General features: G+C 47.3%; 2 protein-coding genes and 1 long non-coding RNA gene across 19 annotated transcripts in view; 1 reads left to right on the plus strand and 2 right to left on the minus strand.

The window, feature by feature from the left end:
- Positions 1 to 15779, minus strand: part of bicdl1 (BICD family like cargo adaptor 1) — a 30696-nt gene extending 14917 nt beyond the window's left edge. The window contains exons 1-6 of one of the 8 annotated variants that reach the window (XM_057031800.1): positions 12121 to 12569; positions 11804 to 11960; positions 10060 to 10195; positions 7645 to 7855; positions 6766 to 6930; positions 6531 to 6682 (exon numbers count right to left, since the gene is read on the minus strand). In XM_057031800.1, the coding sequence (XP_056887780.1) occupies positions 6531 to 6551 (21 nt within the window). In that variant the 5' untranslated portion in view covers positions 6552 to 6682; positions 6766 to 6930; positions 7645 to 7855; ... (1 more) ...; positions 11804 to 11960; positions 12121 to 12569. Of the gene's footprint in view, positions 1 to 6530; positions 6683 to 6765; positions 6931 to 7044; positions 7474 to 7644; positions 7856 to 10059; positions 10196 to 11803; positions 12570 to 15638 lie in introns of those variants that run through there. The other 7 variants (XM_057031804.1, XM_057031801.1, XM_057031811.1 and 4 more) reach the window with 7 other exon arrangements.
- LOC130525251 (citron Rho-interacting kinase) lies at positions 1711 to 26893 on the plus strand. Of its 10 annotated transcripts, none has more exons than XM_057031776.1 (41): positions 1711 to 2067; positions 5514 to 5606; positions 6558 to 6701; positions 6832 to 6951; positions 10054 to 10224; positions 10308 to 10361; positions 10437 to 10490; positions 10806 to 10946; positions 11806 to 11931; positions 12568 to 12663; positions 12893 to 13009; positions 13185 to 13294; positions 13429 to 13603; positions 13769 to 13966; positions 14044 to 14097; positions 15627 to 15824; positions 17113 to 17306; positions 17738 to 17873; positions 17957 to 18061; positions 18247 to 18387; positions 18734 to 18841; positions 18960 to 19203; positions 19290 to 19445; positions 19591 to 19614; positions 20381 to 20545; positions 20619 to 20799; positions 20965 to 21053; positions 21338 to 21442; positions 21816 to 21985; positions 22270 to 22314; positions 23003 to 23083; positions 23161 to 23296; positions 23385 to 23524; positions 23594 to 23686; positions 23768 to 23876; positions 23967 to 24095; positions 24160 to 24240; positions 24318 to 24396; positions 24472 to 24645; positions 25210 to 25501; positions 26001 to 26893. In XM_057031776.1, exons 2-41 carry the CDS (start codon positions 5598 to 5600, stop codon positions 26022 to 26024), a joined length of 4968 nt encoding a protein of 1655 aa, XP_056887756.1. In that variant the 5' UTR covers positions 1711 to 2067; positions 5514 to 5597; the 3' UTR covers positions 26025 to 26893. The 10 variants fall into 10 exon arrangements, with proteins under 10 accessions (XP_056887756.1, XP_056887763.1, XP_056887760.1 ...); XM_057031772.1 differs by having other exon boundaries at positions 1712 to 2067; positions 18722 to 18841; XM_057031775.1 differs by lacking the exon at positions 1711 to 2067 and adding an exon at positions 2219 to 2237 and having other exon boundaries at positions 18722 to 18841.
- Positions 16871 to 25211, minus strand: LOC130525266 (uncharacterized). The gene is made up of 8 exons (XR_008950444.1): positions 24854 to 25211; positions 22352 to 22622; positions 22103 to 22273; positions 21787 to 22035; positions 18477 to 20773; positions 18082 to 18339; positions 17392 to 17580; positions 16871 to 17280 (listed from the first exon to the last, which is right to left on the minus strand). It is a non-coding gene; the product is annotated as an uncharacterized LOC130525266 (long non-coding RNA).
- Positions 26894 to 27842: the final 949 nt, after the last annotated feature.

Here is a 27842-nt window from a genome sequence, read left to right on the forward strand (position 1 = left end):
TCAAACTGTCACATCATCGAACATTCCGGTGCAGGCAGTTTTGCAGCCAATATCGATGCAGACTCTATTTTACTTATGTAACATCCTTCCTTTGTAGCCAGCCCCGATTCTGCCTTATTTTAAAGAGCAGATGCATGTTATGTAACCAAACACAGGCCTTCAAAGCACTAGATCGCAGTATTTCTCAGTCAGAACACTCATTCGTACTCATTCAACGTGTCAGAATATGTGAATATGTCGATGTTCTGTCTCTAGCCAGCAGGGGGCAGTGTTGGACACAGAAAACGAAGTTCTGTCTCCTCAGAGCTTCGGTTTCATAACAACTATATATATATTTATATATTAAAAAAACAACCTCTGAGAAATAACAGCAGCATCCTTGCAGAGTAAAGATACAAATTCCGAATAAAGTCATCCAGTGCAAAGCTTTGGTTTGTTCATCTGGGATCAGCGTTAAAGTCATAGAGTACCTTGTTGCTAGGAAACATCAGCACAAGAGCCAAAGCGCGGCATCACTGAAAGTACAACACTTTTCACAAGCAACATAATGTAGGCATTTTTCCTGCACCAAAAAGGACTGGTAGAACTTATTTAAATAATGAAATAAGACAGATTCATTAAAAGGCACAATGATGTTTTGGATTTGAAACTTTTTTTCTTTTTATTAATTATTCATTAATCTTGAATTGACAGGACAACTGCCTTCATTTCTTGTCCTTGACTGACTAAGTGACACCTCCAACCTCTCCCTCCCGGGGTTTTTTACATGACTTCCATCAGTCAGACAGGTGTGAAAGCATCGTTAACAACCACACAGAGAAAAGAATGTCTTCTTTCTGTCCCTGTCTGGCACCGCTTACTGTGACAACACTGTCACCCTCTGAGCATGTAGTTCCTTCTGCTGGATGATGTGGTGCTGCAGTCCAGATCACTTTCTGCCATCTGTGTGTGTGTGTGTGTGTGTGTGTGGTGTGTGTGTGTGTGTGTGTGTGTGTGTGTGTGTGGTGTGTGTGTGTGTGTGTGTGTGTGCCTCACAGTGACGTGTCCCCTGACTTGGATTAACATAAAAATCAGAAATCTGAGGTGATGCTGGCAGCCTGTGACAGACACTGGGGACCTTGTTAAGCTGTGACAGGACAGTAACATCACACTCTTCTCTTGTGAACTTTGACTTTTGCCATTTCCTGAAATTGTGTGTCCCAGTTTGAGTTAAAGACAAGCCGAAAGTGACATTTCAAATCTCTGAAATATCTATAAAGATCATTACTATCACAGTCTTTGCAGACTCCACATTGATTATAACATTTTGCAAATCACATTGGTTTACTGCTATAAATTCATAAGAAAACATGTTTTATTTACATAAACTCCTTTTTTTTGCTGTTCCTGTTTACATGCAGATGAAAGCAGCAAATCTGCACCCTGCCAGTAATTAGACTGCACCTCAGCTGTCACCTAAAGGTGCAGCGGGGGGGTCGTTTTGTCTGGTCAGTAATGAGCCGCAGCCACACAGGAGTGAGCTGCATTTCACCACCAGGCCACTTTTAAACGCTGCACCTGACGAGGGTGATCAGTAAAGACTGCTGCAGTGTGGAGAGAGGAGAGGTGGAGGAATAGTTCAGGGTGGATAACTGACAAGACGGAAGGAGAGAGGAGGAGGAGGGAGGGAGGGAGGGAGGGAGGGATGGTGAGAGCTCTTCTGTCTCTTCTGCTGAAATTCTCCACAATTCCATTTCTCTCTAATCTTGTATGAGAGCAGTCCTCCGTTCACCCTCTCTTCTCCTGCTCCGTCTCTCCATCAGCAGTGATCTCCAGTTGTTCCTGCTGCCTCACAGTGATCTCTCTCTCTCTCTCTCCATCCCTTCCTCTCTCCCTCCCCACTCCTCTCTCCCTCCCTCTCTCTCTCCCCTATGAGGATGCCATCCCTGAATCTGATGAACCAGCGAAGTGCTGATTCTGGCCGGTGGCTTCCCAGGGAGACCCCACATGAACGGGCTAACTGGACGAGGTGGTGCCACGTCTGAGGAGTTTGGCAGAGACCCCAGCAGCTGCTGCAGCAGCCTCTCAGTGAGTACTGGAACTTCCTCCTTTGGAAGAGGAGGAAGTGGCCGAGTGTGACGAGTTGGCGGTCTTCATTTCCCTCTCGTCTGATCCGGCTGTTGCATGGATGGATTGATGGGTGTTTGTGCCGCTGTGGATGGAGCCGGAGGAGCTCGCGCAGCAGCGGCTGTGCAGGAGTGAGCGCTGTTTTTGGTCACGACACTGAAATCCTGCGTTTGTCTTCACTGCTTCACTTACTTGGCTGCTGCGCTCACAATCACTCCCTGCTGGGTTTCTGCGTCTTCATCACGTGTGCTTCTGTTTGCAATCAGGCAGAAAGTTCATCGGAACGTCTGTCGTGAGGGGATTTTCCCGAATCTTCTCGCGGCAGAAGTTGGGGGTTGAGATTAGGTCCAGAGGAAAAGGCTGAATTTACAAAGAGTGACAAAACGCCTGTGGTTGGAGGGAAGTATCTCTATGGTAACAGCAGCCTTTGCCAAGCATATAGGAAAGAGGTGAAGGAAGCTTCTTACTGCTGCCTGTTCCCCTGGATCAGCAGCACCAACGGAACCAAAAGTGAGCCAGTAGAAAAGCAGTCGCAGACAAATGTGATTTTAGTCCATATTAACATTTAAAGCAACTGGAGCATGTGAGTTGGTTTAAATTATGTGGAGTAAGAAAACCTGCATGCAGACCTCCGGAAGTGTTCATGTAATCACTGTAGCTTAAAAACGTCATTAATATATAATTTACTACTAAAAACAATTGATATGTTTATATATTATTATTATTTAAAATAGATTTCAGTACTTGTTTTAATCTTCAGCTTATCAGATATCAGGACATTAATATTGTTGCTGTATCTGGAAACCAACTAATGTTTGAGTAATACGTAATATGTTTGATTTTAGGGATTTGGGATGTTTTGCAGTTTGCTCTTGACATTCAACTGCAGGAAACACGTGCTGGTTCTGCAGTTTGCAGCAATAATGTCGAGGCTCTACTGCGCGAAACCCACGAGTGTCACTTTCCCAGAAGCCCCATTGAGAACGCTGCTCCTCTAATTTATTGGAATTGGTGATATAATAGCGTTGTGATACTGTCAACCGGATCACAGGGCCGGGGAGGGTTTCTCTCCCAGTCTTTAAAAGATCAATACAATGATCAAAAACTCTTTCTTTGATGGATGAAGCACAGCCACGATGTAGCCTTTTGGAATATAGTTTAAACAGTAGCATGTAATAATATAAGATTTTAGGACATTACTGCTTTATATCTAGATCAAACCTGTTTGGACAGAACAAAAAGTCAGATTCTATTCGTGAGCACTTAGTTTAAACTTCAAATCCTGCGATGTTTTGCAGGAAACTGTTAAACTGCTGCACTAGTCGGAGCACGCCCCCCCCCCCATCCCCGCCCCATCTTTGTTGCTTGAGCGTGGTATCGCTAATTGGTTGCCATGGCAATAAAATGTACCCAGAGACTGAAGGTTGACAGCAGTGGGGCGGAGATGGGACGGCGATTGTGCCCCGTTGGAGGAGAATCTGTGCCACTGGGCTCCAGCAACAGGTCTGATTCACTGCTGCCTACGGGCCACAGTTCCAGCGGCCCCGCTTCACCCTGCAGACTGGATGTAGAGCAACACCATGACTGGGATGCAACCTCTATCCACTCTCCTCCTCTTCAACAGCTCTGACTCACTGCCCAGCTCACATTATTCAACCCACGAGAAAGAGCTCCTCGACTGAGTTGGGAGCCAATGTTCCTCAGTGAAATGTTACCACTTGGCTCTTGATGAGCTCTCATAAACTCGTGGTATTTATGGAACATTGGTGATTGCGGCCACTGTCATTTCATTGTGTGCACCCGGTGGAGGACGGCTTACAGGTGGGCAGCGTTTCAGCAGGGAGAATTCAACCGCAGACGGACCAGCCGAGCGGCTCCAGAAGCTGTTAAAATGTAAAAATAATCAGAATCTCCTTCTCGAGCTCGTTATTGCCGAGGAGGAGCCCAGATGCTGCCTGTCAGCGAGCGTATTTAGGAGGACGACCAGAATCGAGATCCATACGTGCCCTCGTGCTAGGTGGCACCACATGCTACTGAGAGTAGATACAAAACACGGTGATTTGGATCATCTCCAGCAGCCATCTTCTGCTCCTTCTTATCCAGAGCTGGGGTGCAGGGAGGACAGGTCTCCACCTTCAGCAACCACCCAGCTCACATGGCACCTGACCCCCTCAGCCCCTCTCATGGGCGGTGAGCCCATGTGAAGATGAGCCCACATACCTAATTCGGGCTGGGGCTTTGTGGGTGCTGACCTGACCACCAGGCTTGTAGGTCAATGGTTTTGCTCAACTTAATGGGTTCTTTTGAGGCCATCTTAGTGTGGTTCCTCACCTATGACCGTTTGCCTTGGGTGGCCCCACCAGGGCCCAGCGAGCTACGACTTGGGGAGAAGGAGTTGAATTAACACTTATTCTGAATTTATCTGACAACAAAAAAGCAAATGTACCATTAATTTATTTTGTTTAAATTTTCAGTTCTTGGAGGAAACAAACATTTCCAAATATCTTATATAACGTTCATAAATAATCGATAATGTTGAAAGGTCCTGTTTATGTTTCTGGAAATATTTGCAGCAGGACGTAACCTTCTGTTGAGCGCCATCAGAGACGCCAGTCGTACCACCACTACACGTATGAGCCACCTGCTCCTGCATCTCGCCGCGGCAAAGCGACGTGACACCATCTGGATAAATGTTATGCAGTTCCCCAGAACCTCCAATCCTTTGATGACCCCTCAAGCAAAGGGAAAATAGCCACTTTTGGGCCCCCCCGGCTCATATGTCACACAATGGCTCCTTCCTGTTAGTCACACAGACATTCAGCATCCAACATTAAAAGCGGGAATTGGGCCGCACGCGTTTTCTTTCGCTGAGCGTGTAACTGTAGGGAAGAGTGGGAGGTGAACCTCGGCTTTTTATAGACGCTCTGCCTCTGTCGCTCATTCTGCTGCCTGCTTCTGGATCACAAAAGCTGCCAAATATATCCAGTGGTGGTAAAAGAGACTGCGAGTGAACACGAGCGCGCTATTTATAGCCTCTGAGCTTGAACAACGGCACAGACGTGGTCAGCGCAGTATGAACGCCTTATGCTGAATCTGTTTGCTCATGTTTATATGAACCGTAACAGCACTGACTTGTGTGTGTGTAACGTGGTACATAAGGTGTACGATGAGTCATCAGGAGCGTGTCTCATTTCCAGTTTAAAGACCTTTTCCTATTTTCTGGTAAAGATTTAGATAGTAAATGAGGTAAATCATAAGGGATAAATCGAAAAAAGCCATCTGCACAGGATGAGTTGAGTGTTTTACATAAGAGGGTTGAGTCAGCCTGAGAGGCTGTGCATAGAGTCTGTTTATTCTCATGGTCCCCCCCCCCCATCCCTCGATATCAATTCTAATTTCTCCTGCAGAGTCGAGACTGCATCCATCAACATCTCCAGATAAGCGGCCCCCGTCGATAAACACCAGTGAGAACAGAGCGCTGCCACTGGACAATGTCACAGGTATTACTTTTCACATGGTGAGAACTCTCCTTGCAGAAACAGACTGATGCAGCCATCTTGTCGCTTTGCCTGCTGTGGCCGAGCTGGTGCGCTGTTGTGTGTTGTTGTACGTGCTACATAGTGAGGACCAGGGTGTGCTGTTCTCCTACCAAGTGAGGACATTTTCAAAACTTCCAAAGTTAAGGTTAGAATTGGGTTTGGGTTAGTGTTGGGCTGTGTGTGTGTGTGTGTGTGTGTGTGTATTAATATCATGTGTATGTCATTGATGCCATCTTTCTTCAACAACTCTTTTACAGGATGTAATATGTTTGATGGTTCCCCTCAATTCCAGTTTTGTGCCACAGAAACGTGTTTATATATTTGATCTTCACCATATGTACATTTATTTCAAATATACCTCCATTGGGTTAAACATGTTCTTTTTAAAATCCCTGTCCAATCAGTAGCTGCCATATAAATTAGCAACAAACCTGCTAACGTGCTGGGTCAGTTTCTAGTGTTAGCGAAGGAGCGAAGGAGGAGTTAAAGCCATCAGATCCCAACAGTGTGGTGGAGTTTGTGATACCCTTGGATCTGCGAATACTGCTGACTCTGTTGTTACTGGCGACACGCTGTGGCACCGTGTCGCTGCAGGCGTGTGTCTGCATTCAGACTCTGCGTTTGTGTTTTCATGCAAAAAAACAGACTATTTATCTGATACAAAGTACTGATACTGTGCTGCAAGTCCTGTTGTGTCTCTGGTCTCCAGCAGGCTTCTGGCCCGCTAATGTTGTAATTGCATCATCCACTACCAGTGACATGCAACATCCTTCCAAGTGCAGACTTGTTTGGACCTCGGATGTTGAAACTTGACACCGTGGAAACAAATCCGATCAGATCACATCTATTATCTGAAATGCAGATTAATTGAGGATGCTAATTTACCGGTCCATGCCATGTCCTCATTTGCAGGTCGAGCAGGAAATCTCTCTTGTCCAGAGGAAGATGTCTGACCTCGAGTCAGTGTTGCAACAGAAGGACATTGAGCTGAAGGCCTCCGAGACCCAGCGGACCATCCTGGAACAAGACCTGGCCACCTACATCACAGAATGTAGTGTAAGTAGGTTTATGGATGGAATGATCACCTGACCTCTTCTAAATATACCTTTTATTGACTCACAATGTGTGTTATAATGACAGTTCAATGTGCTCTTCCACTAACTAGAACCCATTTGTTTCCCCTCAGAGTCTGAAGCGCAGCTTGGAGCAGGCCCGGATGGAGGTTTCACAGGAAGATGATAAAGCGCTGCAACTGCTGCACGACATCCGGGAGCAGAGCAACAAGCTGCAGGAGATCAAAGAGCAGGTTTGGACACCGTTTGTGCTACGACAAACATCAACATTATATGTGAGAAGGATTCCAAAACGGTCAGCGGCGGGGGGGGGGGGGGCAGCTCACCAGGACCGAGTGTGTGGGGGCGCCAGCGTCACATAGGGAAGTGATGCTGAGGTCCGTGCACGCGCTGCAGGGATGCAGCCAGCGTAACGCTAAACTCCCACAGGCCTGCAGGTGCTGTATTTATACCAATTATGGTCACTTTATAGTGACAAGCTTATTCCAATAAATGTTAAACGTGTTCCAAAACCGCATCAGGAGCATTTACATCATATTTTTTTAAAGGCCGTTTGCAAGAAATCTGTGTTTTAGCCGAAAGCTGCAGCCGTTCGGTGCCTCTGTATAAAAATATCTGCACGGGCGAGTACATTCACAGTATTCACATCCTGAGAGGCCGGAATTAAATGTGATGACTGGGGCATGTGATCACTTTTGAGGAGCAACACCTCATGATGGATATTTCGCCATCTGTGAGCATTAAGATGCTGCAGTTGCAGTTCACCAGTCGGGGCAGGTAGAGAACATAAAAATCATCTTTCTGGCATTTTGGACTTTTTTTTATTTTATTAGAAAAGCAACCTGTTTTTTCAGCCTACACTAGTGCTGGTTACCAAGCACTGAATACATTGTGCAATGGTTGCCATGGTGATGAGGGCTATATACCTACAAGTGAAGAGAGCACCGAATGCAGTGGGCAGGCTGTCGTGATGAGGTGCTCGGCCTCAGCTCAGGATGTTCGAGCATTCAAACGTGAGGGTGATGTGACAGGAAAATGCCGTTGGCGATAACATGTAGTCCTGCATGGCAACAAGGCTGAGCACAGAGCCGCGCACCCTGAGAGCGTCTTTGGTGCTGCAGGAACTTTCCAGGGGGTCTGAGAGAGAGAGTGATAATGATGTCCGTCACCTCTGCACATCTGTCACCTCTGCCTATCAGATCCCCACATCTGTCAGAGTTTGATAAAATCCTCTTTTCTTCGTCTGTGAGACATTCTGACTGTTGAGGATCCATCTTTTCTACAGCCTTTCTGTGTAAATATCAGCATGTTAAGCGGCTGAACCTGGATAAACGAGTGTGACACTTTTACGTCCTGCTCCACAGTACAACTATGAAGTCCTGGGTGAGGGTTGATATTTGTAGTTACTAAATCCACACAATCGTCTCCAGATAAAAGGCAGAACATGATTTACAGAGTTGTAAATGACACAATAACAGATTTAATGTTTGATTTGTTTTCTGCTGGCCTGTTTTTTCTTCTTCTAATGGTACTGTTGTGTTATTGATGATTTTATGGTTGTTAACTTTGATGGGAAGGAGCAGGTTGCCCGATGTATTTACATTCACATCCACATCAATTAAACGTTCGGTGGAATTCCACAAAAGAATCTGTAGATTTGGAGAGAAAACAAATGTTTAGGATTCACTATCTAATGTAGGATCCATGGTTTATACCTCCTGGCTGATCGATAAAGACAAAAACAAAGCCTGTGATGGAGGTTTTCACATTTTAGTTTTTGGTTGAGGCAGAGATATTCTCAGATTCAGAAGCAAACAGGTTTAATAAAGTGAAACGTTTATCATCACCTAAAAAGTGTGAGAGCGTAATGGAAAACTTTGGTCTGCATCCTCTGTGTGCATATCTGCGTACGGCCGTGGATGCTTCCACTCTGTGTTCCCGTTGGTGCCTCTCAGCAGGCTATTTACGCCAGATTAATCCAGCATTTCATCTTGAAAAGCATCCGTCTCCCACGCCGTGTGGTAGGACTGCGGCGTTTATCGTTTTAATGCGGGAGGCTCGCAGTGCTGCGAGATAGATTTCACAGGGCCAATAAAAGCCGTAGACGTTTAAAAAAAGATATAATTTAGCCTCAAGCATGTGCACAGAACAATCGTATGACGTATAAGCAGGAACAAGGTGCAAACTAACGTGATGACACAGCAGTATGATGTGAATATTTAGCTTTATTCCTCCTGGTTGTGTTTTAGACCCTCAGGGGAGCCGTTGCAGAAACAAAGTGTTCCCATTAAATGATGTTAGAGGAGGTTTGAATAATTCTTCTGGCCTTTTTTTTTTAAGTACATCCAACATTAGCATCTGCTATTCTGAAAGAAAAAAAAGCCTGCGGAAATGCTCAGCAGGGCCTTGAATTTTCATTACATTTACTGCTGAATTCCCTCAGTTTTCATCTTCCTACACAGAGGAAGGGTTGAATCTGCAAATGCTGCGTCTACTGTAAGTGCGCCTGAAAAAAGAAGTCATGGTCAGCTGATACTTTCAGCTAAAATGATTCATAGATGCACACAATGGTTTTTTTTTAACCCGTGAACATTTGCTTGTCCTCATCCATCCAATTAACCCTGGTTCCAGTTCAGATTCATTAGTTTCAGCATCATTCGTGCCATGTCTGAATTCATGTACCTACGCTTGTCCTGATACCTGTCAGCTGGATGCAGACAGCTGCTGCTTCCTGTTAGCCCAATAGATGCGCTGATGTGCCCCGAAAACCTATGAGGGAATTAATGCGACTAATGTGACTAATTAATATGTAACTGGCATTAAGTGAGTCTGGCTGTTTACCCAGGGTTAGGGTTAGTTAGGGTTTATTTTGTGGATACGCCGTATTGGAAACTGGAGGCTGATGCTGGGACCAGTAACAGGGCTGGTCCTGGGTTTTATGTTGACATGTTAGAACGTGCACGAGGATCAAGTAAAAGTGGGAAATTCCTCTCTGAATGGTTAAATCAGCAGCTCCTGTTTGACTCGACTTTGCTGGGGTGAAAACACGGCTACCAAAGATGCCTTAGCTTTTAACATTTACACAAACAACAAAGTAAACATTGTGTTACATTTTCTAAATTTTAGCTGCACCATTGAAAGTGCAGCCTTAATTGTAGACGGAGTCAAGTTAAATGGATTAAGTGCTCCAAAGTAGCCATGATTTGAGGAGAGTGGCTCTTGTTTCAGGAAGGTCTTGACAGTTTCTACTCAATTATGCAGAAAGTGCTCGTGTTTTCGTCAGACTGGAAATCTTCTCGGCTATTTTTACTTCATTTTACGATACTTGCTCTCAGGAGTACCATGCACAGCTGGAGGAGATGCGGGTGTCCATCAGGCAGCTGGAGGAGGACCTGTCTGCTGCTCGCCGCCGTAGCGACCTGTACGAGGCTGAGCTGAAGGAGTCTCGACAGACTGGCGAGGAGCTGAAGAGGAAGGCTGCAGATTACCAGCACAGGATACAGAAGGTCAAAGTGAAACTGTGCAGTTCAAAAAACTTTGCTTAGATACCAGATTCTGAAATCTGACATCAGCGCATTTCTCCTCTCAGGCCAAAGAACAAGGAAAATCAGAAGCAGAAGACATGATGTCCAAGTTCGAGCAGGTATAGTTTGTAAAATAAAGTCAGAATGGATGGTGGATGTCGGGTATAAAGTCTCTTCTTGTGCTTCTTTTCCAGACTAATGCTGAGCAGCAGACAAAGATCCAGGATCTCCAAGAAAAGCTTAGCAAGGTAGACCGGATTTGTGACTGAGGGATGTTACCACATGCTAGACCTTCAGACGAATCTCTCTCCTCTCACAAAAATGCTGTCTGTAAAGACTAGCGTAGCTGCGTAATTATCAGCAATTAAACAGCTCATTAGTGAAGATGGTTTCATCGTGATCGTTTGAGATCCCACGACGGGCTGATATTGATCTTCCTTTCCTGGCTCGCGCTGTAGACGTCTGCTCGCTGATAACATTTGCATTTTGTAACAAACACCAGAGTCTGATTAGCTATAAATAAGACCTGATCAAACCTGTCTTGTTTTTCCGTCCTGCCTCAGTCACTAAAGGGAAGCGCAGAGGCGACAGACCTCCTTCAGAGTATGAAGGTGGCTAAAGAGCGTCTGGAGCGAGATCTGGAGCGGCTACAGAACAAGGAGGACTCCAGCGACAGTCTGCGCAGGCGCCTCCGGGAGACTGAGGTAGCAGCCGTAGCCCGAGTGCAGCATATATAATGCAAGTTCTGGCCCAGTTTCCCGTCATCGGTCCGGGTTTTATGTAGTCTGTGTTGCTGTGACATGTCAAACCTCTTTGCATAAGACGTGGCTCATGTGGCTCGTCTCTGCTGAGCTCAGAGGACCCATATGCTCCCTTGTAGACAGATTTTTACACCTTCCAGGGAACATTTGAGCTGTGATGTCATAACATGTCCCATTGCCTGAATACTGGCACGTCTGTTCAGAATTTCAAAACCGAAGACACTTGTGTGATTTTTATGCACATAAACACCTGGTGATGTGCACACCCAAGCATATAGACAGGTAAACAGGATACTTATATAACCTGCCTGGTATGTTTCCAAACACGTACAGGAGATAATCTGGCTGGCTCCTCCAGCAGATGATTCTATTCTGTGCACCACATCCAAGAGAACGAGGTGGTCTGATTGATGGGCTGCCCGTCTTCTGAGCACTTCACACAAAACATCTCGAGATTTGAAAATATTGACTGCAAATAGTGGAAGCAGTGATGAGACTCGCTCGGCTCACAAGCTTTGGAAAACAGCGAATCTGAATAAACTGTAAAATGGGCTCTCAGGAACCATTACGAAGAACCAGAATTAATGAGAGCTAAACACTGCAGAAGTGGATCACTAACACTTTAAGTGGAAGGAGATGTGTGCCGTCAGCTCTCTCTTGGAGTGTAAATATTTCATTAGCATTTATTCTTTATGGACAGTGATGTCCATAAATCAACATTAGTGATCTTTTGGATTGAGGCTAAATTTCACAGAATAAAAGAGCGTCTCGATAATTCTGTGAGTGTGTCTCTGACGTACAGGATGGCAGGAAGACTCTGGAGAACCAGGTGAAAAGGTTGGAGATTGTAGAGCGCCGGGAGATTAAACTGAAAGACGAGATCCAGAGCAAGACCCAGCAGATCCAGCAGATGGCCGATAAGATCCTGGTAAGACCCCTGTCACAAGTGTCGGGGCTCTGAAATACTCAGAGGAGGTGTGAGATAAACACATCGCATTGTCATCACTGCAGAGGCTGTGCCATTTTATATAATAAATCACAGTTATGGTTTAATAGCTTCGCAGATGATCTATCAGCTGGCACAAACTGTGCTACACCCACACGCACTTTTCTTTACCTGGGAGACGTGGGCACGTACGACAACAGGAGGGTAACAATGAGCTCCGCGCGTTATGATTCATATCGTCCAAACATGTTGATCACATCATGCGTCCTGCAGAGGTCCACTCAGCCACAGCAGGTCAAAATGTCTGTGTGGGCAGCTAACGGGTCACAGCCATTACTGTGTGTAGTTTAGCAAAGGTAGTTTTTTTGCATTTGTGCAAACTCCCTTTCTTATTCAGCGTCAGCGGAGCTTCGTGGAGAGACAAATACCCTTCACCTGCATTTAAAATCTTTGGTTCCAGGGGGACTTTGGGTCATAGAAGAAAAACACCAGCGCTGATTGTAGCAGATTTACAATGAAACAGAATTGAATGGATTTCAATGTAAATGAACTGTCCAAAGACTGCTTAATTAATTAATTTTTTAAATCAAAAACTCACAGGCATCTATTTTTATCCAGGGGCTGGAAGAAAATCTGCGAGAGACCCAAGCTACAGCGCAGCGCTTGGAGACTCACCTGAAGCAGAAGGAGAAGCTCTACGAAGACAAGATAAAGGTTACATTTAAGAACTCCTTACTGCTGTTTGATAAAAACAAACGTCCAACATTTTCATTTGCTTCAGGGTCACTGCAGCTATTGAACCATCAACTGTCTGGCTGTTTAAACTAGGACCTGTCTTATCAAGGACCTACGTCGCTGTAGCAGGATACGTGGCGGACGTGTGTCTGACCTATCCTGCATCCTGTTACTGATGTCCCAGTTTTGGTTGCTTTGGTCTGAGCAGGTGCTGGAGGCCCAGATGAAGGCGGATATGGCCGATAAAGAGATGCTGGAGTCCAGTCAGAGCAAATATGAGGAGGAGGTGCGGGAGAAGTGCAGCATCATCAGCGAGCAGAAGGCGGTGAGGACTGAGCAGATTGGTGACAGCACTATTTATGGACTCTTTTAAAGTGTATCACACTGACATAGATTGTGTTTGGACCAGTCTGGGCTTTATTATTGTGTGAGTAAGAGATGCAGTTTGGAGACGGAAAAGCTATGATCAAGGTGTAATCTTGCCTCTAATTTCTGGCCAGACCATAAATGCTATGGACTCAAAGATGAACAGTCTAGAACAGAGAATTTCTGAGCTGTCAGAGGCCAACAAGCTTGCAGCCAACAGCAGCATCTACACCCAGAAGAACATGTGAGTGCATCCAACATCACGACTTTGTAACATGATGAAGGTTCAGAACGAGGTTTTTTTTGTTGCCGTTATCCTGTAGAGGTATACAGTCCCAGAATAGCGCATACTTGATTAAATAAGTGGGTTCTTGGCAGGAAAGCCCAAGAGGAGATGATCTCCGAGCTTCGCCAGCAGAAGTTCTACTTGGAGTCGCAGGCTGGCAAACTGGAGGCCCAGAACGCCAAACTGGAGGAGCATCTGGAGAAAATGAGTCAGCAGGAACAGAGCAATAAGAGCCGAGTGCTGGAGCTGGAAACGAGGCTCCGAGAGGTGAGGAGACTTTCTCCTTGACTTGCTCTTCTCCTTTGTACGGTAACAAGACCACACGCTTAATCTCAGTTTGAGCCAAAAAGGGGTTCTCGAAACCAATTTCCTCCGACTGGCGGCAGGTGCAAGTGCCTTCAAGTCACTTCGCCTTCCTGTCTCCAATCCCAGATTGGCCTGGAGCACGAGGAGCAGAAGCTGGAGATCAAGCGTCAGGTCACAGAGGTGACGCTGTCGCTCCAGGAGCGCGAGTCCCAGATCAGCAACCTGCAGGCAGCTCGCCACGCTCTGGAGAGCCAGCTGCAGCGGGCCAAGACCGAGCTGGAGGAAACCACAGCAGAGGCTGAGGAGGAGATCACCGTGCTCCGAGTGAGGCAGAGAGAAGCCGCGCTTGTGTGTTACCTAATCCGGGCGCTAAAATCCCTCCCTTTGCGTCTCCGCAACAGGCACACAGAGATGAGATCCAGCGCAAGTACGATGCCCTGAGAGACAGCTGCGCGGTGAGCTTCGTGCCATCTCCTCTCTCTTCCAGAAATAAACAGCCGTTGTGGGGTTTAACAGCTGCTGACTCATCCCAAATCATCACACTGTACCCATACATTTAGTCCACGTGCACCAGAGTGTGCACAGGTGCTCCACAGTCCACAGCAAAGGGTGGGTTTGGCAGATGTCTGGGAGGACCTGTACCATTTAAAGGTTGTTTTGCACTGTTAGGTCTAAAGGAATCTCCCCAGTGTGAAGGGATTCGCTCAGCCTGACAACTGGAAGGACAGGAGGAGACAACGATAACCCAGAGTGACAGTTAAATGAGAATACAGCAAATCCCTTAGGGAAGGAAAAAAGACCCCCCTTAACACCGGAGTCCTCATCAGTTAGCTGCTCCAGTGCCATGAAAAATATAATAAAGCTCATTCGTTATTGTTCTCTTTGAAAAAGAATTCACCTGTGCGTGGCTACATAAGCCCCGTCCTGACAAATGAGCAGTGATTATTCTGATGCTTTGATTTGGTCACTATTGCACTCTGCATCTCAGCACATCTCCAAATTCACATCGTTTCGATCAACACAGAGACCAGCATGGCCTACTTTTAAAGATCCTCCCACTTGCAAACTGTTCTGAGATGTCCATGAATTCAGCTGCCAGTCTTCAGGCAAAGAGCCAAATTTAGGGACACACACAGCCTGTAATACCGGAACCAAAGAGGACCCTTTTCCATTAAGAACACAGTCGGAATTTTGAAAAACAGAATTTTTCTGCATGGACGTCAGCAGGGCCGGATTAACAGTACTGGATCATCCACACACTTTTTTTTTTTTTTCCAAATATCTAAACAGTCAGAAACAGGCTTGAGTAAGTTGGTTTTATTTAGCCATCTGCTATAGTTTGAGTCGACCCTTTACTGGTGCGTGTATCCAAAATAACCCCCCCAAAAACTGGTAGGCTGTATTCTTTGCTTTAATTTTAGAAGTTGTTGGACTTTAGTGAGCCTTCTGCTCGCAGTATGGCCGCAGCCCTCTCAAATAACATCTAACAAATTGCATTTAGCAGCGTTGAGGACGTGAAGCCCCGGATGCTGTTTAGGTCTGCAAGTTTCCTCATAGATGGAGATGCTAACCAGCAGAGTGAACACAGAGATCAGCACAGTTTGCTGTCCTGGATGCTGACCCGCTGCTGTCGGCTTCTTGGCTCAGGTGCACCAGAAACATCCAGAACTGACGGCTTTTCCCGTATTTATTTAGAGCTTTGTGTCTCAATGAAATCCTGTGCTGAGTAAGTCAAGACCAGAGTGTCCATACCCACAGGGTTTATAGCTGACAATATTTCTCTAGATCAATAATCTGGCTGTCTGCATCAAATAAAGAAATCCGTTTAGACTGTTTACAATTTTCAGAGACAGGTGAGGAATTAAAAATTCCTTTTTAGACCTCTTTGTAGTCAGAATGTCAAGGAAAGGTGAGCCTTTTGAGAGTGTCGCACTCCCCGCACGTCCTTGTGGCGATTCTCCCGTGACCTCTCGATCTCTTGCAGGTGATCACTGACCTGGAGGAGCAGCTGACCGCGCTGACTCAGGAGAACGCCGAACTGAACCGTCAGAACTTCTACCTGTCAAAGCAGCTGGACGAGGCTTCGGATGAAAGAGAGGACCGGCTGCAGCTGGGCCAGGACGTGGACAGGCTGCGGCGGGAGGTCGCCGACCGGGAAATGCACCTAAACAACCAGAAGCAGGTACATGAGAGCCCATGGGCACATTTATCTGTTTTTAGACCCTCTTTGATGTGTCTGGTGCCAAAACATGAATCTGTTGTGACATTAGTCGCCGCCAGTCGGTTTCATGTGAGTCTATGATACTCCAGAGTCATATCGCAGCAGCTCCCTCTTTAAAATGACTCAGAATTCATCTGTGAAAGTCTCTCTGCCCTAAATTTACTCTACGCCGCCATGAGCTAATAGTTCTTCAAAACTGCTTTCACAAAGGAGGCGCTGATATTCAAATTAAACTTCAGGAGTGAAGCAATTAGGTAATCATTTGTCTGTTGGCTGTAGTCGGTCTCTGCCGGCCTCCCACTCAAAGCCAGGCAGACAGCTAGTCGAAATCTCCTCGATACCTTTGACAGGTGACCTCGACATCTCTCCCAGTGTTAAGTGTACAACAGGCAGCAGGAACCTTGGGAATATTGTGCTGTGCGCCACGTTCTGAATGCATTGAGAGTGTGCACGGAGGCTGCGCGCTGTGCACGGCCCCTGTGGGAGGATACGTGTGTGGGTGTCTAGCAGCGCTCTCAGTCCTGGTGGTTGTGTAACCGGCGATGGAAGTCATAGACGAGGGATGGGTGGCGTGTGGGAGGGATGTGTCATCCCGATCACTCCCAGGTCGTGTCAGCTGTGGAAGCGTTGGACTTCAGAGGGCTGTGGTGGTGCAGCAGCTACAGTGCAGGCTAAATTTGTCTCTGGGAGCTTTGTCTAAGGACATGAGGCGCAGTCTTTGTGTGGGCACCATGAATAACACAGGGGAAAAACAAGGTTTTTCGGTCCAAATGCAAAAGTAAACAGCACCACGGAAGTACTGATGCCGATAGGAAGAGGAGATTTGACGCCTTTCGCCTCTAAACTGTGAGCAAGCAATGTGCAAAGATGACTGAATGTACAGCTAATAGCTTGGCTCAAATACTAATGAGAGTCTGAAAGCTCAGCACCGTCGGTTTCCATTCTAAACCCCCGTGTTTGTTGCACCCTCAAAGTTTAATCACGTTCGGTTGGTTTTGCTTGAAATTCCTGAGGAGAACCACAGGGTGCAGAAGTGTTTTCTGTTTGAACGCCACCCAGAGCAGAGCAGCTGTGTCATTTTTGGACATTTCAACATGTTTTTGCTCTCAAGGCATCAAACGATGAAGCTTGTTGGGTGGTGGCGTAAGCTCCAGGTGGATGACATAAGAAGAAACTCCTCCAGCATCACTGCTGCTGTTCACTCTTCCTGGCTTTTCTTGCACATTTGATGTTTCTCATCCGATACTAGAACCTTGAGACACTGAAGACCACATGCACCATGTTGGAGGAGCAAGTTCTGGAGTTGGAGACGCTGAACGATGAGCTGCTGGAGAAGGAGAGGCAGTGGGAGGCCTGGAGGGTGACGCTGGAGGATGAGAAGAGCCAGGCTGAGAGGAGGACCAGGGAGGTCCAGAGGCTGCTGGACACAGAGAAACAAAGCAGGTTAATCCCTCAGCTTCGGTTCATAAGAGATCCATCACTGTTTTTGTAGCTATTTTGAATATGGACAGTTGTGATCCATACATACTGAGAGGAAGTAGAGATGCTCTGGTTGCTTCTTCATCACCTTTTGAGATAATTATGACTTTCTTTTCCTTCCAGAACAACTTATTTTTGGTGCAAATGTTGCTTTCGCGATGGATGTGTCTCATTGCTGCCCACACACACCAGGTTTAGGCATATTCTGCAGAGATTGTCCAAGGGTATTCTGGGAAATCTGAAATTATTTTCTGAGTCGGTGTAGGCAGGTGCTGGAATCTGGGTAAACTGTTGGGGTTTTTAAACTGTTTCATAAAGCTGCGTTTTGTAATCTAATGTCTTTTTTTCTGCAAGTGGTGGGAAATAAATAGCGTCCACTGGTTTCTGTTCTTCAGACTTCGGGCGGAGCAGCGCAGTTCTGAGTCACGTCAGGCTGTGGAACAGGCCGTTAAAGAGCACAAGACTGAGATCCTGGCCCTGCAGCAGGCCCTCAAGGACCAGAAGCTTAAAGCTGAGAGCCTCGCCGACACCGTGAGCGTTTCTGCAACAGTCGTTATTTTACTTCTCGCGGTGAGCAGATGTTACAGCAGCACCTTCCTGCATTCTGCTATTAGCTGAACGATCTGGAGAAGAAGCACGCCATGCTGGAGATGAACGCTCGCAGTCTGCAGCAAAAGCTTGAGAGCGAGAGGGACCTGAAGCAGAGGCTGCTGGAAGAGGTACGCTCGGGCCTTCTCACATAGGTTTCTGTCCCGAGACTTCAGCGCGTAATCGCACATCAACCGAAGAGTCGCAGCAGCGAAAGCTGCCGGGAGGTTTGGCTGCCGCAAAGCCATCGATTGTAGCGAAACGGGAGGCGTCGAGGTCGGAGATGCTGACGTAACGGCTGCCGTTGCTTCCACAGCAAGAGAAGCTGCAGCAGCAGATGGATGCCCAGAAGACGCACATCTTCCGTCTGACCCAGGGGCTGCAGGACGCTCTGGATCAGACTGACCTGCTGAAGACGGAAAGAACGGACCTGGAATATCAGCTGGAGAACATCCAGGTGCTGCTAGCTGCACACACACACACACACACACACACACACACACACACACACACACCACACACACACACACACACACTCTCACATACCTGCTAATGAGCATCCACAGATAAAAACACTCAGATGAGGGGGAATCACAGTCAATCATGTACATGTGCTGGACTGGGATGAAAACTGCTACTGGCAGCCTGTTTCTGCATCTCTGTTCCGTCAGTCTGTTTTTAATAGACACAGAAACACCCCCCACCTCCTCCCCATTTGTGTCCCTGTCAGTTTTTCTGTGTGAAATGAAGTACTTGAGGAGAAATTCATGGCAGTAGTGATGTTCACTTAGCTCCACCTGCAGGCTGTGTACTCCCATGAGAAGGTGAAAATGGAGGGGACCATCACCCAGCAGACCAAGCTCATAGACTTCCTACAGTCCCAGGCTCACGGTGGCTCCAAAAAGAAAAAGGTGACATCAACCACAACCGAAAAATGTGTTTAAAATAACAAGTTTGATCTTTCTTATCTGTGAGCTTTAAGGCCGCACAAATGAAATGATCAATGACTGTGATCTCTCGGTGTCTCAGGGTCTGTTTGGGCGACGTCGGGAGGATCTGCTGGCCGCCATGGCTGCACAGGCCCAGGGTCAGGGTCAGGGTCAGGGTCAGGGTCAGAGCCCAGGTCAGGTGTCCCCAGTTCCGCCCATCCAGCCTGTGCCCCTGCAGTACAGCGACATGAAGGCGGCTCTGGACAAAGAACGCGCTCGCTGCTCGGAGCTGGAGGACGCGCTGCAGAAGATGAGAGCGGAGCTGCGATCTCTGAGAGAGGAAGGCGAGACTGCTCTGCTTCTCTCCTTTCAACAAGATTTTTCATCATCAATAAGATGGTTCGTTAATCAGAAATTCCTCCGACCACAGCGCTCCAGTATAAGGACGCCAGTAACCCGACTAACTCGGCCACAGCACGCCAGCAGATGATCATGTCATCCATCAAGTCTCCTGAGCACCAGCAGGGCCCGACCAGCCTGGCCCCCTCCAACTCTGGCCGCCGGAAAGAGGCCGCAACACCCGAAGGTGAGTGAAGGTCCTCTGCTGAGGTTTTCCTCTCTGACTCGACACTGGTGTAGGTTTTTATCTGCTTCAACAAACTGGCCACACATGTAAATATCACTCCCTGTGTGAAGCTCTTACTATCCTTTTTCTTTCACACACCTTTCAGAGAGGAGGAGGGTCACTTTCGAAAGTAAGTTTATCCAAACTCGTGGTTTCTGCAGTTTGGTCTCTTTCCTCTCGTCACGCGTCACTTCATCCATATTCTCGAAAGGCCAGATTTTAGAAGCTGTGCACGTTTTTGTATCACAGGAGTGATAGTGCGAGGAGCCTCCGCCTCGTCTGTGCACAGCTTTAGAAATCTGCAGCATTTTATCTAAGTTGCTGAAGCTTACCTTATCTGATTTGCAGAACTTTTGACCACACCTGACCTGCGCATCATACATGGACACAGATGTTACGCGTGACAAACGCTGCGTTGCCAAGAAACGCTGTTCCAACAAACCTTAAAGGCATCATCAGTTCAAGGCACCAGTTTCGCTCCATTAATGTTCAGAACAAAGGCTGGAACACTTAAAGAGCAAATAAATCTTCCAAAACTGTTAATCATCAGTCTAATAAGTGAGCTGACAAGAGGTCAACATGAAATTACCCAGTTTCCCTACTAATGAGCATATATATCAATCTGAGGATGCGTAGTTCTCAAAGAAAGGTGGACACACACTGCGGCGGTGGTGCTGACTGGATAATGCCTTTAGAATGCAACAGCGTGGGCACAAGCAAAGGGATCGATTCAATCAATGCTCTTTTCAGGCCTCTTTTGTTTTTCCAGACTTTAGCTCCTCATGCATTTTGCTAAACATCCTTAACTTTTGGAAGCCATGTTCTGCGACAGGTTTGGCATGGTGCTGCTGAGGTCTGACGCAGCTGTTCTGACTGTCTTCTCTGACCGCCTTCAGAGTACAGCCGTCGCTTGAAGGACAGTCAGAGAGACAGGGAACGAGACAGGGGGGTGCACCAGAACACCGCTCACCGCTTCACGGTGGGGCTCAACATGAGAGCTGCAAAGTGCACCGTGTGCCTGGATACCGTGCACTTTGGTCGCCAAGCCGCCACCTGTCTGGGTGAGTTCATGTTATTGTTAATGTGTGTGAAGAAGAATTGTTCATGCTGGAGCAATGTTTTTCCCCTCTTCAGAATGTCACGCTTTGTGTCACCCAAAATGCTCCCCCTGCCTTCCGTCCACGTGCGGGATGTCCAGCGACTGCTCTCTGCATCTGTCCGAGGGTGTGTGTCGGGACAAAATCAGCTCGCCGGGGCAGCAGCTCAAAGAGGCCAGCGGTCACATGCACCTGGAAGGGTGGATGAAGCAGCCCAGGTTAGAGAGAAAACGCATTCATTCACAAAGAAACTTCTTTTATATCTTGTTAATAGGCAATTTCCTGCATTGTAATTTGTTATACTCTAACACTTTGGCACTCGATTTAGTTTAAACTAACACATTTATGTACTTTATGGTAAAGTGGGTGCTTTTTGTTTGCAGAAATGGGAAACGAGGTCAGGGATGGGAACGCAAGTATGTCATCCTAGACGGGACAAAAGTGTCCATCTACGACATTGAACCCAGAGAAGGTGTGTCATGTTACGCTTGTGTGTTTCTTTACAATGTAACGGATCAATATAATTGCTGATCTGGAGGGGTGGGATCTCGCCAAGCTGTATTAGGATGATAGATTCACAGTCATCAGCTATAGTGCTGTGGATCCGCCAGTAGGGGGCGGTACTCCTGGATTTGTGGAGTTGCTCTTACAGACACATTAAAGAATACAAACTGGGATGTTGAGGCTCGGCAGGTTTGAAGCGGCTGGCTCAGGGAAACCAGAGGTGTCTTTGCAGCATCTATTCACGTTTTTCAGACTCTGTGAAACCGCTGGAGGAGTTTGAGCTGTGTTTGTCGGACGGTGAGGTGATTGTTCACGGAGCAGTCGGAGCGTCGGAGCTACCCAACACCTCCAAGTCTGGTAAACTTTCCTTCTCTTTCTCCTGCGTAACCAAATCTGCTTTCCTGAAATCCATACAGTAATAATAATATTAGCTTCGTGGTGGTTTGGCCCTTTTAACCTTGATGGGGAGCTTTTGGTTGACTTTTAGTCATTTCTCTTCACATCTGAGGTCGGTACTGACCTTGGAACCTCTCTAGTCCCGGTTTAAGAGTACTGATGTTGGCCATCTAGGGTTTTTGAGAAGATATGCTCTAACATTTGCATCCTGACAGTTGTGAACTGTTTCAAACACCCAAAGTGTACTGCTGGGGCTACATGGGAGAGGGAAGGTGTGGCTTAGGTCTAAAGTCGTGTTTCTTTACCTGATTGGATCACTTCTGACTATTGTCAGAGGTTCCATACGTCCTGAAGCTGGAGTCCCGGTGCCACACCCCCTGCTGGCCCGGACAGTCACTCTACTTCTTGGCTCCCAGTTTCCCAGACAAACAGCGCTGGGTGGCCGTCATGGAATCTGTGGTGGCCGCCGGCAGGGCCTCACGGGAGAAAGCTGAAGCTGACGCAGTGAGTATCACCAGAGTGGACAGGTCAGCACCTACAGAACCAGACCATCACTGGTTCCCACAGGCACAAATGAGTGGCGGTAAATCTCACACTGTTCAAAAGCTTTAAGTTGTTTACTTCTGTTTATCGTTAATTGTCCCCCTTCTTCTCTCCCTCTCTCTCTCTCTTTGTCTCTCTGCTCTTTGTTGCTTTTTCATCCCGCCACATTGTATGTCGACTTATACGGGCACGTTTTGTTGATATGACTGTTCTGCCCACTCCGCTGGGTGTCATTGCACACATAGGCTGCTGTGTCCAAAAGACAAATGGTTCTGTCTCCTCTGGTCCAGGTAAAGAGTTACAGAGATACAGACACAAGACACTCACCTGCGTATTTGGCATGCGGTATTGCATGTGTGTGTCACCGTGCTGGTCTTTGCTCTCACCCGGCCTGCTGTGACCACTCCTCACTCTCACTGCGTCTCTGCTGTGTCCCGTAAAATCTCCGTGTTGGTGTGATTCTTTTAATGTTGTTGAAGTCTACCTCCCTGGTTTTATATTTCTGTCCTGTCTGATTGTCCTGTCCAGGTGATCAGACGGCGGCGTGCCTCGTCCACTTGTCTGTTGTGGTTTTACCTTTCTGTCACTTCCGTTCACTCTGTAAAGACACAAAAATCGTGACTCAGCTCTTGTCACAGTACTGACGCCTTCTGCTGTGTCCTGCCCTTTTGCAGCAGTTCTGGTCAGATCTTCTTCTTTTACCAACAGTTTTTCAGGCCTTAACTTCAGAATCTTTGGGAGGTGGGGATAGACAAAGACCCCTGGGAAAACATCCGCCACTCTCAGGTCTATTGGTGATGAATAGATGAGTTTGTAGAAGCGTTAATGCTGACACAAATGACCTGACTGAACCCTCCTGGAACCTGTGACCCTGTCCCACATCTGCAGCTCCTTCCTTCTGCTGCCCCCCCCTCAAAAAAAACCCCAAACTGCTGCAGTCCTCACCCCTGACCTCTCGCCCTCTCTCTGCTCCTCCAGAAGCTGCTGGGAAACTCTCTGCTGAAGCTGGAGGGAGACGACAGGCTGGACATTAACTGCACCCTCCCCCTCACGGATCAGGTATGGACACGCCCGCCTCCAGCATCGATATTCCAAACGGTTCCATCTTCACCATCTTGCGTCTTCTCGTGCCTCAGATAGTCCTGGTGGGCTCCGAGGAGGGTCTGTACGCTCTAAACGTCATCAAGAACTCTCTGACCCACGTCCCTGGTTTAGGATCCGTCTTTCAGATCCACATCATCAAAGAGCAGGAGAAGCTGCTGATGATCGTCGGTGAGAGAGGCCGCCGTTCGTCTTTGGCGTGAGCGCTTCATCGCCAGCTCCTGTGTCACGTGTGTGTGTGTGTGTGTGTGTCCCGCAGGTGACGAGCGAGCGTTGTGTCTGGTGGAGATTAAGAGGGTGAAGCAGACCCTGGCGCAGTCCCACCTGCCCAGCCAGTCGGAGCTGGCCCCCTACATCTTTGAGACGGTGAAAGGCTGCCATCTGTTTGCTGCTGGAAGAGTAGGTGAACCTTCAGCTGACCTCATCCTGACCTGAAAGCCTTTTCTGACTCCTGCGCTCCCTCTACAGATTGATAACGGGCCGTGCATATGCGCGGCCATGCCTAACAAGATAACCATCCTGCGCTACAACGACAATCTCAACAAATACTGCATTCGCAAGGTGAGGCCGACCTTCATCAGCTGGATCAATACGTGGAACTTTAGTTTTTAAAGCCAACGCACGGCCGATCTGGTCCCACAGGAGATTGAAACCCTGGAGCCCTGCAGCTGCATCCACCTGACCAGCTACAGCGTCATCATCGGCACCAACAAGTTCTACGAGATCGAGATGAAGCAGTTTGTGCTGGAGGGTGAGAGCGCCGCTCGTTTGTAAGACACGCGCACGCCTGTTGCACCATTTTGTCTCGTTGGACTGAAAACCGCTGGTTCCGACGCCGCAGAGTTCCTGGATAAGAACGACCTGTCGCTGGCCTCGGCCGTGTTCGCCGCGTCCATCCACAGTTTCCCCATCGCCATCATGCAGGTGGCGAGCGTCATGCAGAAGGAGGAGTTCCTGCTCTGTTTTCACGGTGAGTTTTCTCGAGGCGCCAGAACGTTCTCAGGCGTCGTTAACAAGAGTCGTCCCCGCGGCAGAGTTCGGAGTGTTTGTGGACGCGTACGGGAGACGGAGCCGCACCGAGGACATCAAGTGGAGCCGTCTGCCGCTGTCCTTCGGTAAATACGCTCTGAAACATCTCCCTGCTGCATCTTGCATCCTGCCTCCAGTCTGATGCAGCTTTCCTCTGCTGCAGCCTACAGAGAGCCCTACCTGTTCATCACCTACTTCAACTCTCTGGACGTCATTGAGGTTCAAGGACATGTTTCTCTGGGGTGAGACAAACTGGACGCAAATGTAGATTCCAGTTCCTCTCAGTACCTCCCTCCTCTCTTCTTATTTCTTTCCAGAGTCACGGTTCTGGCCCACCTGGACATCCCTAACCCTCGGTACCTGGGCCCCGCCATTTCCTCCGGCGCCATTTACCTGGCCTCCTCCTACCAGAACAAACTGAGGGTCATCTGTTGTAAAGGAAGTCTGATCCGAGAGTCCGGAGAACTGCAGAGGACCGGCTCCAGTCGAGGGTCAGCTCCTGTTCTGTTGACTCAAAACTCATAACAGATGCAGAAATCAAACTTTACTGTGTAGGTGGATTAAAAACACTTGAACGCCAACGAGACATTTTATAGGTCAAAACCGCCCCCTGCTGCTAATAGACGGTTCAAAATTCATATTTACATCAGTTTTAGATGGAAAATTACTAGAATCGATTGCATAAGTAGTGAGATTTACCGTATTTATGTGTGATAATCTTCCCATCATACTAAATTTCTGTGTCAAATTTATAAAACGTTGAAGGAACCAGTTCATGTCGTCCAACAGCGCCCTCTGCTGTATCCATATATGTTCCTGTGGAATATTGGAACCAAAATTACTTTTCTTCTTTTTAGGTCTATTAATGCAAGGATTAGACTCACACTTAATACATAATTATGTATTCCTTTGGTTATTTTCAACTTTCTTAGTTAAGCCCTAGTAACTTCCGTGGCTGCTAGTGATCTTTGCATAAAGTTAAACATTTATAAAATATTCAAACAAATTATATATGCAAATAACACAGCTACCCACCCCTGGTTTGTACTCCGCAGGAGTCCCACCAAGCGCGGCCCCCCCACATACACCGAGCACATCTCCAAGCGGCTGACGTCGGGCCCCGGCAGCCACGACAGCGGGCTGCACCGGGAGCCCAGCACGCCCCACCGTTACCGGGAGGGCCGCACGGAGTTCAGACGGGACAAATCTCCGGCTCGACCGCTGGACAGGGAGAAGTCGCCCGGCAGGATGATCGACAGTCGCAGGGAGAGATCTCCCGGGAGGTTCGGGGACAGCACCCGTCTCCACACCGGGTCCGTCCGAACGCAGCTCGCCCCCGTGAACAAGGTACCGAAGAGGGTTTCAGAGGGGAGGAGGGTTATTTATAGCACAGTCTTTTCTGTTTAAATTGAATTCAGACACACACTAAATCGGGGTCAACAGCGCCCCCTGCTGCTCGCACTTAAACGCTTAAGTCATTTTAGGTGGACTTCTTTATTTTTATCTTTTATATTTTAACCCAGAATTCCTAGTTACGTTTTTACAATTTAATTTTAAGAGTAATTCTGGAATTGTTCTGCTTCCTGTCATCAAAACAAGGATGGATTTTTGGGGTCTGTGTCAGCAGTTGTGTAAATAGGTGACATTTATATACAGCTGGTTCAGATCAGCTGAGAGTCAGGAGACACTGGTGCTATGTTCTGTTGCCATTAGCAACAGAACAACAGAGCAGCAACAAAGTTGATCTTTGAGTGAGCAAATCGTCAACGGATGGCTGCAGAAATGCTGACACCTGGTTTTTAACCATTTGAGATCAATTCCTCCATTTTTTTTTAATGTCTTGCAGGTCTGGGATCAGTCATCTGTGTGAATCTGGTTCTGAATCTGCTGCCTTCTGGTTTGATCCGAGTTCTCTCACGCACACACATGCACACGCACACACACATGCTCACATGTCAGGCTGTGTTTGCCCTGTTGCTGTACATACTGCACTCTTCAGTTAGCAGTCGTGCTCGGGGTGACGCCTCCCGCGGCGAATCCTCTTCTGATCCGTTTGCTCGGTTGGGCTGTTGATCAAATCCTTTCTAAAGATTCTCTAATAGTTGTATATATCGCTGTCTGAGTTTTTATAGACAAAGGGAATAGTCGGCCGGCAGAGCCATGTCTATTTTTTTTAAAAACGAGTTTCTAGAGAAGTTGCCGGGAGATTAACGTCGCTGTAACTTGGCATCGAAAATACGAGTCTTTGTTTCTTCAGAAGGTGGCGAAAACCCACAATGGCGAAGAGGTCGGAGGAGACGACACTTTGCTCATCAGATGAGATCAAATCTGATCGATGGTTCTATTGACACACGCCTGGTCGTACTTTGTAAAACCAGTTCTAAAAAAAATCGTTTTCCTTTTTTCTGGGTGTTCTCGTGTTTTTCGAAGACTTAAGCTCCTCTGATGCTCAGCTTGCTCTTCCACCAACGCTGCTGCTGCTGATTATGGTACAAACGTCCTGTTTCTGTGCGCTGGTGTGAAGTCTAGTAACGTCAGGGGTCGTCACTTTCTTTTGTATCGTTTCTCGGAGCCAGTATGACCAGCTCCGTTCCAGCATGAGCGGCACTTTTCTCCTCCTCGATGCTCTCGGTTATTTTATTTTCCTGTTGTTGATTTCGATGTTGGACAGTAACTTGAGACTTTTCTTGGTTTTTAGAGCTGTATACAAGTACATGCATTAAACTTGATTCAAGTGTCTCTTCTCGTCTTCTTTCTATCTTTACTGAGACCAGAGGTGAGCAGAGAAACTTTTACCTGTTCAGCAGACGAGGCCATAGGTTCTTCTAGTTTATTTCTCATTTTTTTTAAATCTACAACAATATAATGCTCTAAAGTAAATTCCAACAAAACAAAATATTCAGACTGAACAAGGAGCACTTGTTGTTACAGGAAGTTGCTATATACAGCTACACACTCCTCTGACAGACATGAGAAGGTTCAAAGTGCTTATCAAACAGGAGGAGAAGGAAACAGGAAAAAAATAAATCAAACAAAACCACGAGTGATCCCTTTGTGAGAGACCCGTAATAAAGCTGCTTGGCACCAGACATGCACACGCGCACACTCCCAGTGCACTCTTGCACACGCACACACACACACACACACACGATTACTGGGCCATAGCAGCAACGCGTCTGACGCAGCAGGTCAGCGCAGGTGAGGAGAAATTAAAAATCTGCAAACCAAAGAATTTAAGCGGGCCCAAAAAACCAGAAACCATGGGGATCGATGATGGCGCGTTTCCCTCCCACCCACCGTGATGCTTGTTACAATACTGAAAAGCACACTTTCAGCTTCCTCAACGCGCTGTGGCAGTGTCGGCTCGACGTCATGTGCAAAAAAAAAAGCCTCTTTCCCTCCCAGCAAAGTCTTTCTGCTGCTGCCAGTGTGAGCTAAAGGAACGCCGGCCTGAGCTGAGGGCCGCATCCACGTCCGTGTTGGAGATCGTTTCTGACATCATTCCGGGGAAGGTTTGGACTTTTCTGACCTTGTCAGAGATTTTTTTAGTTTTTTTTAAATATCAGAATTTTGAGATTTAGTTCACATGGGCTCCCATACTGGGAGTAGTGGGACGCAAGTGCTATTAGAACTGATTCCAGTTTGTCTAAACCTGCAGGTGAAACCAGCAAACTCCAGTTCCTGCACG

The sequence above is a fragment of the Takifugu flavidus genome, chromosome 5 (genome assembly GCF_003711565.1).
Source record: "Takifugu flavidus isolate HTHZ2018 chromosome 5, ASM371156v2, whole genome shotgun sequence".
Classification (NCBI taxonomy): Eukaryota; Metazoa; Chordata; class Actinopteri; order Tetraodontiformes; family Tetraodontidae; genus Takifugu; species Takifugu flavidus.

Bases quoted from the DNA above. Each gene is read 5' to 3' on its own strand.
- LOC130525251 (XM_057031772.1), top strand. The intron at 23,084-23,160 runs GTATGGACACGC...CTCGTGCCTCAG, and splicing joins CCCTCCCCCTCACGGATCAG to ATAGTCCTGGTGGGCTCCGA. The intron at 25,502-26,000 runs GTACCGAAGAGG...AATGTCTTGCAG, and splicing joins AGCTCGCCCCCGTGAACAAG to GTCTGGGATCAGTCATCTGT.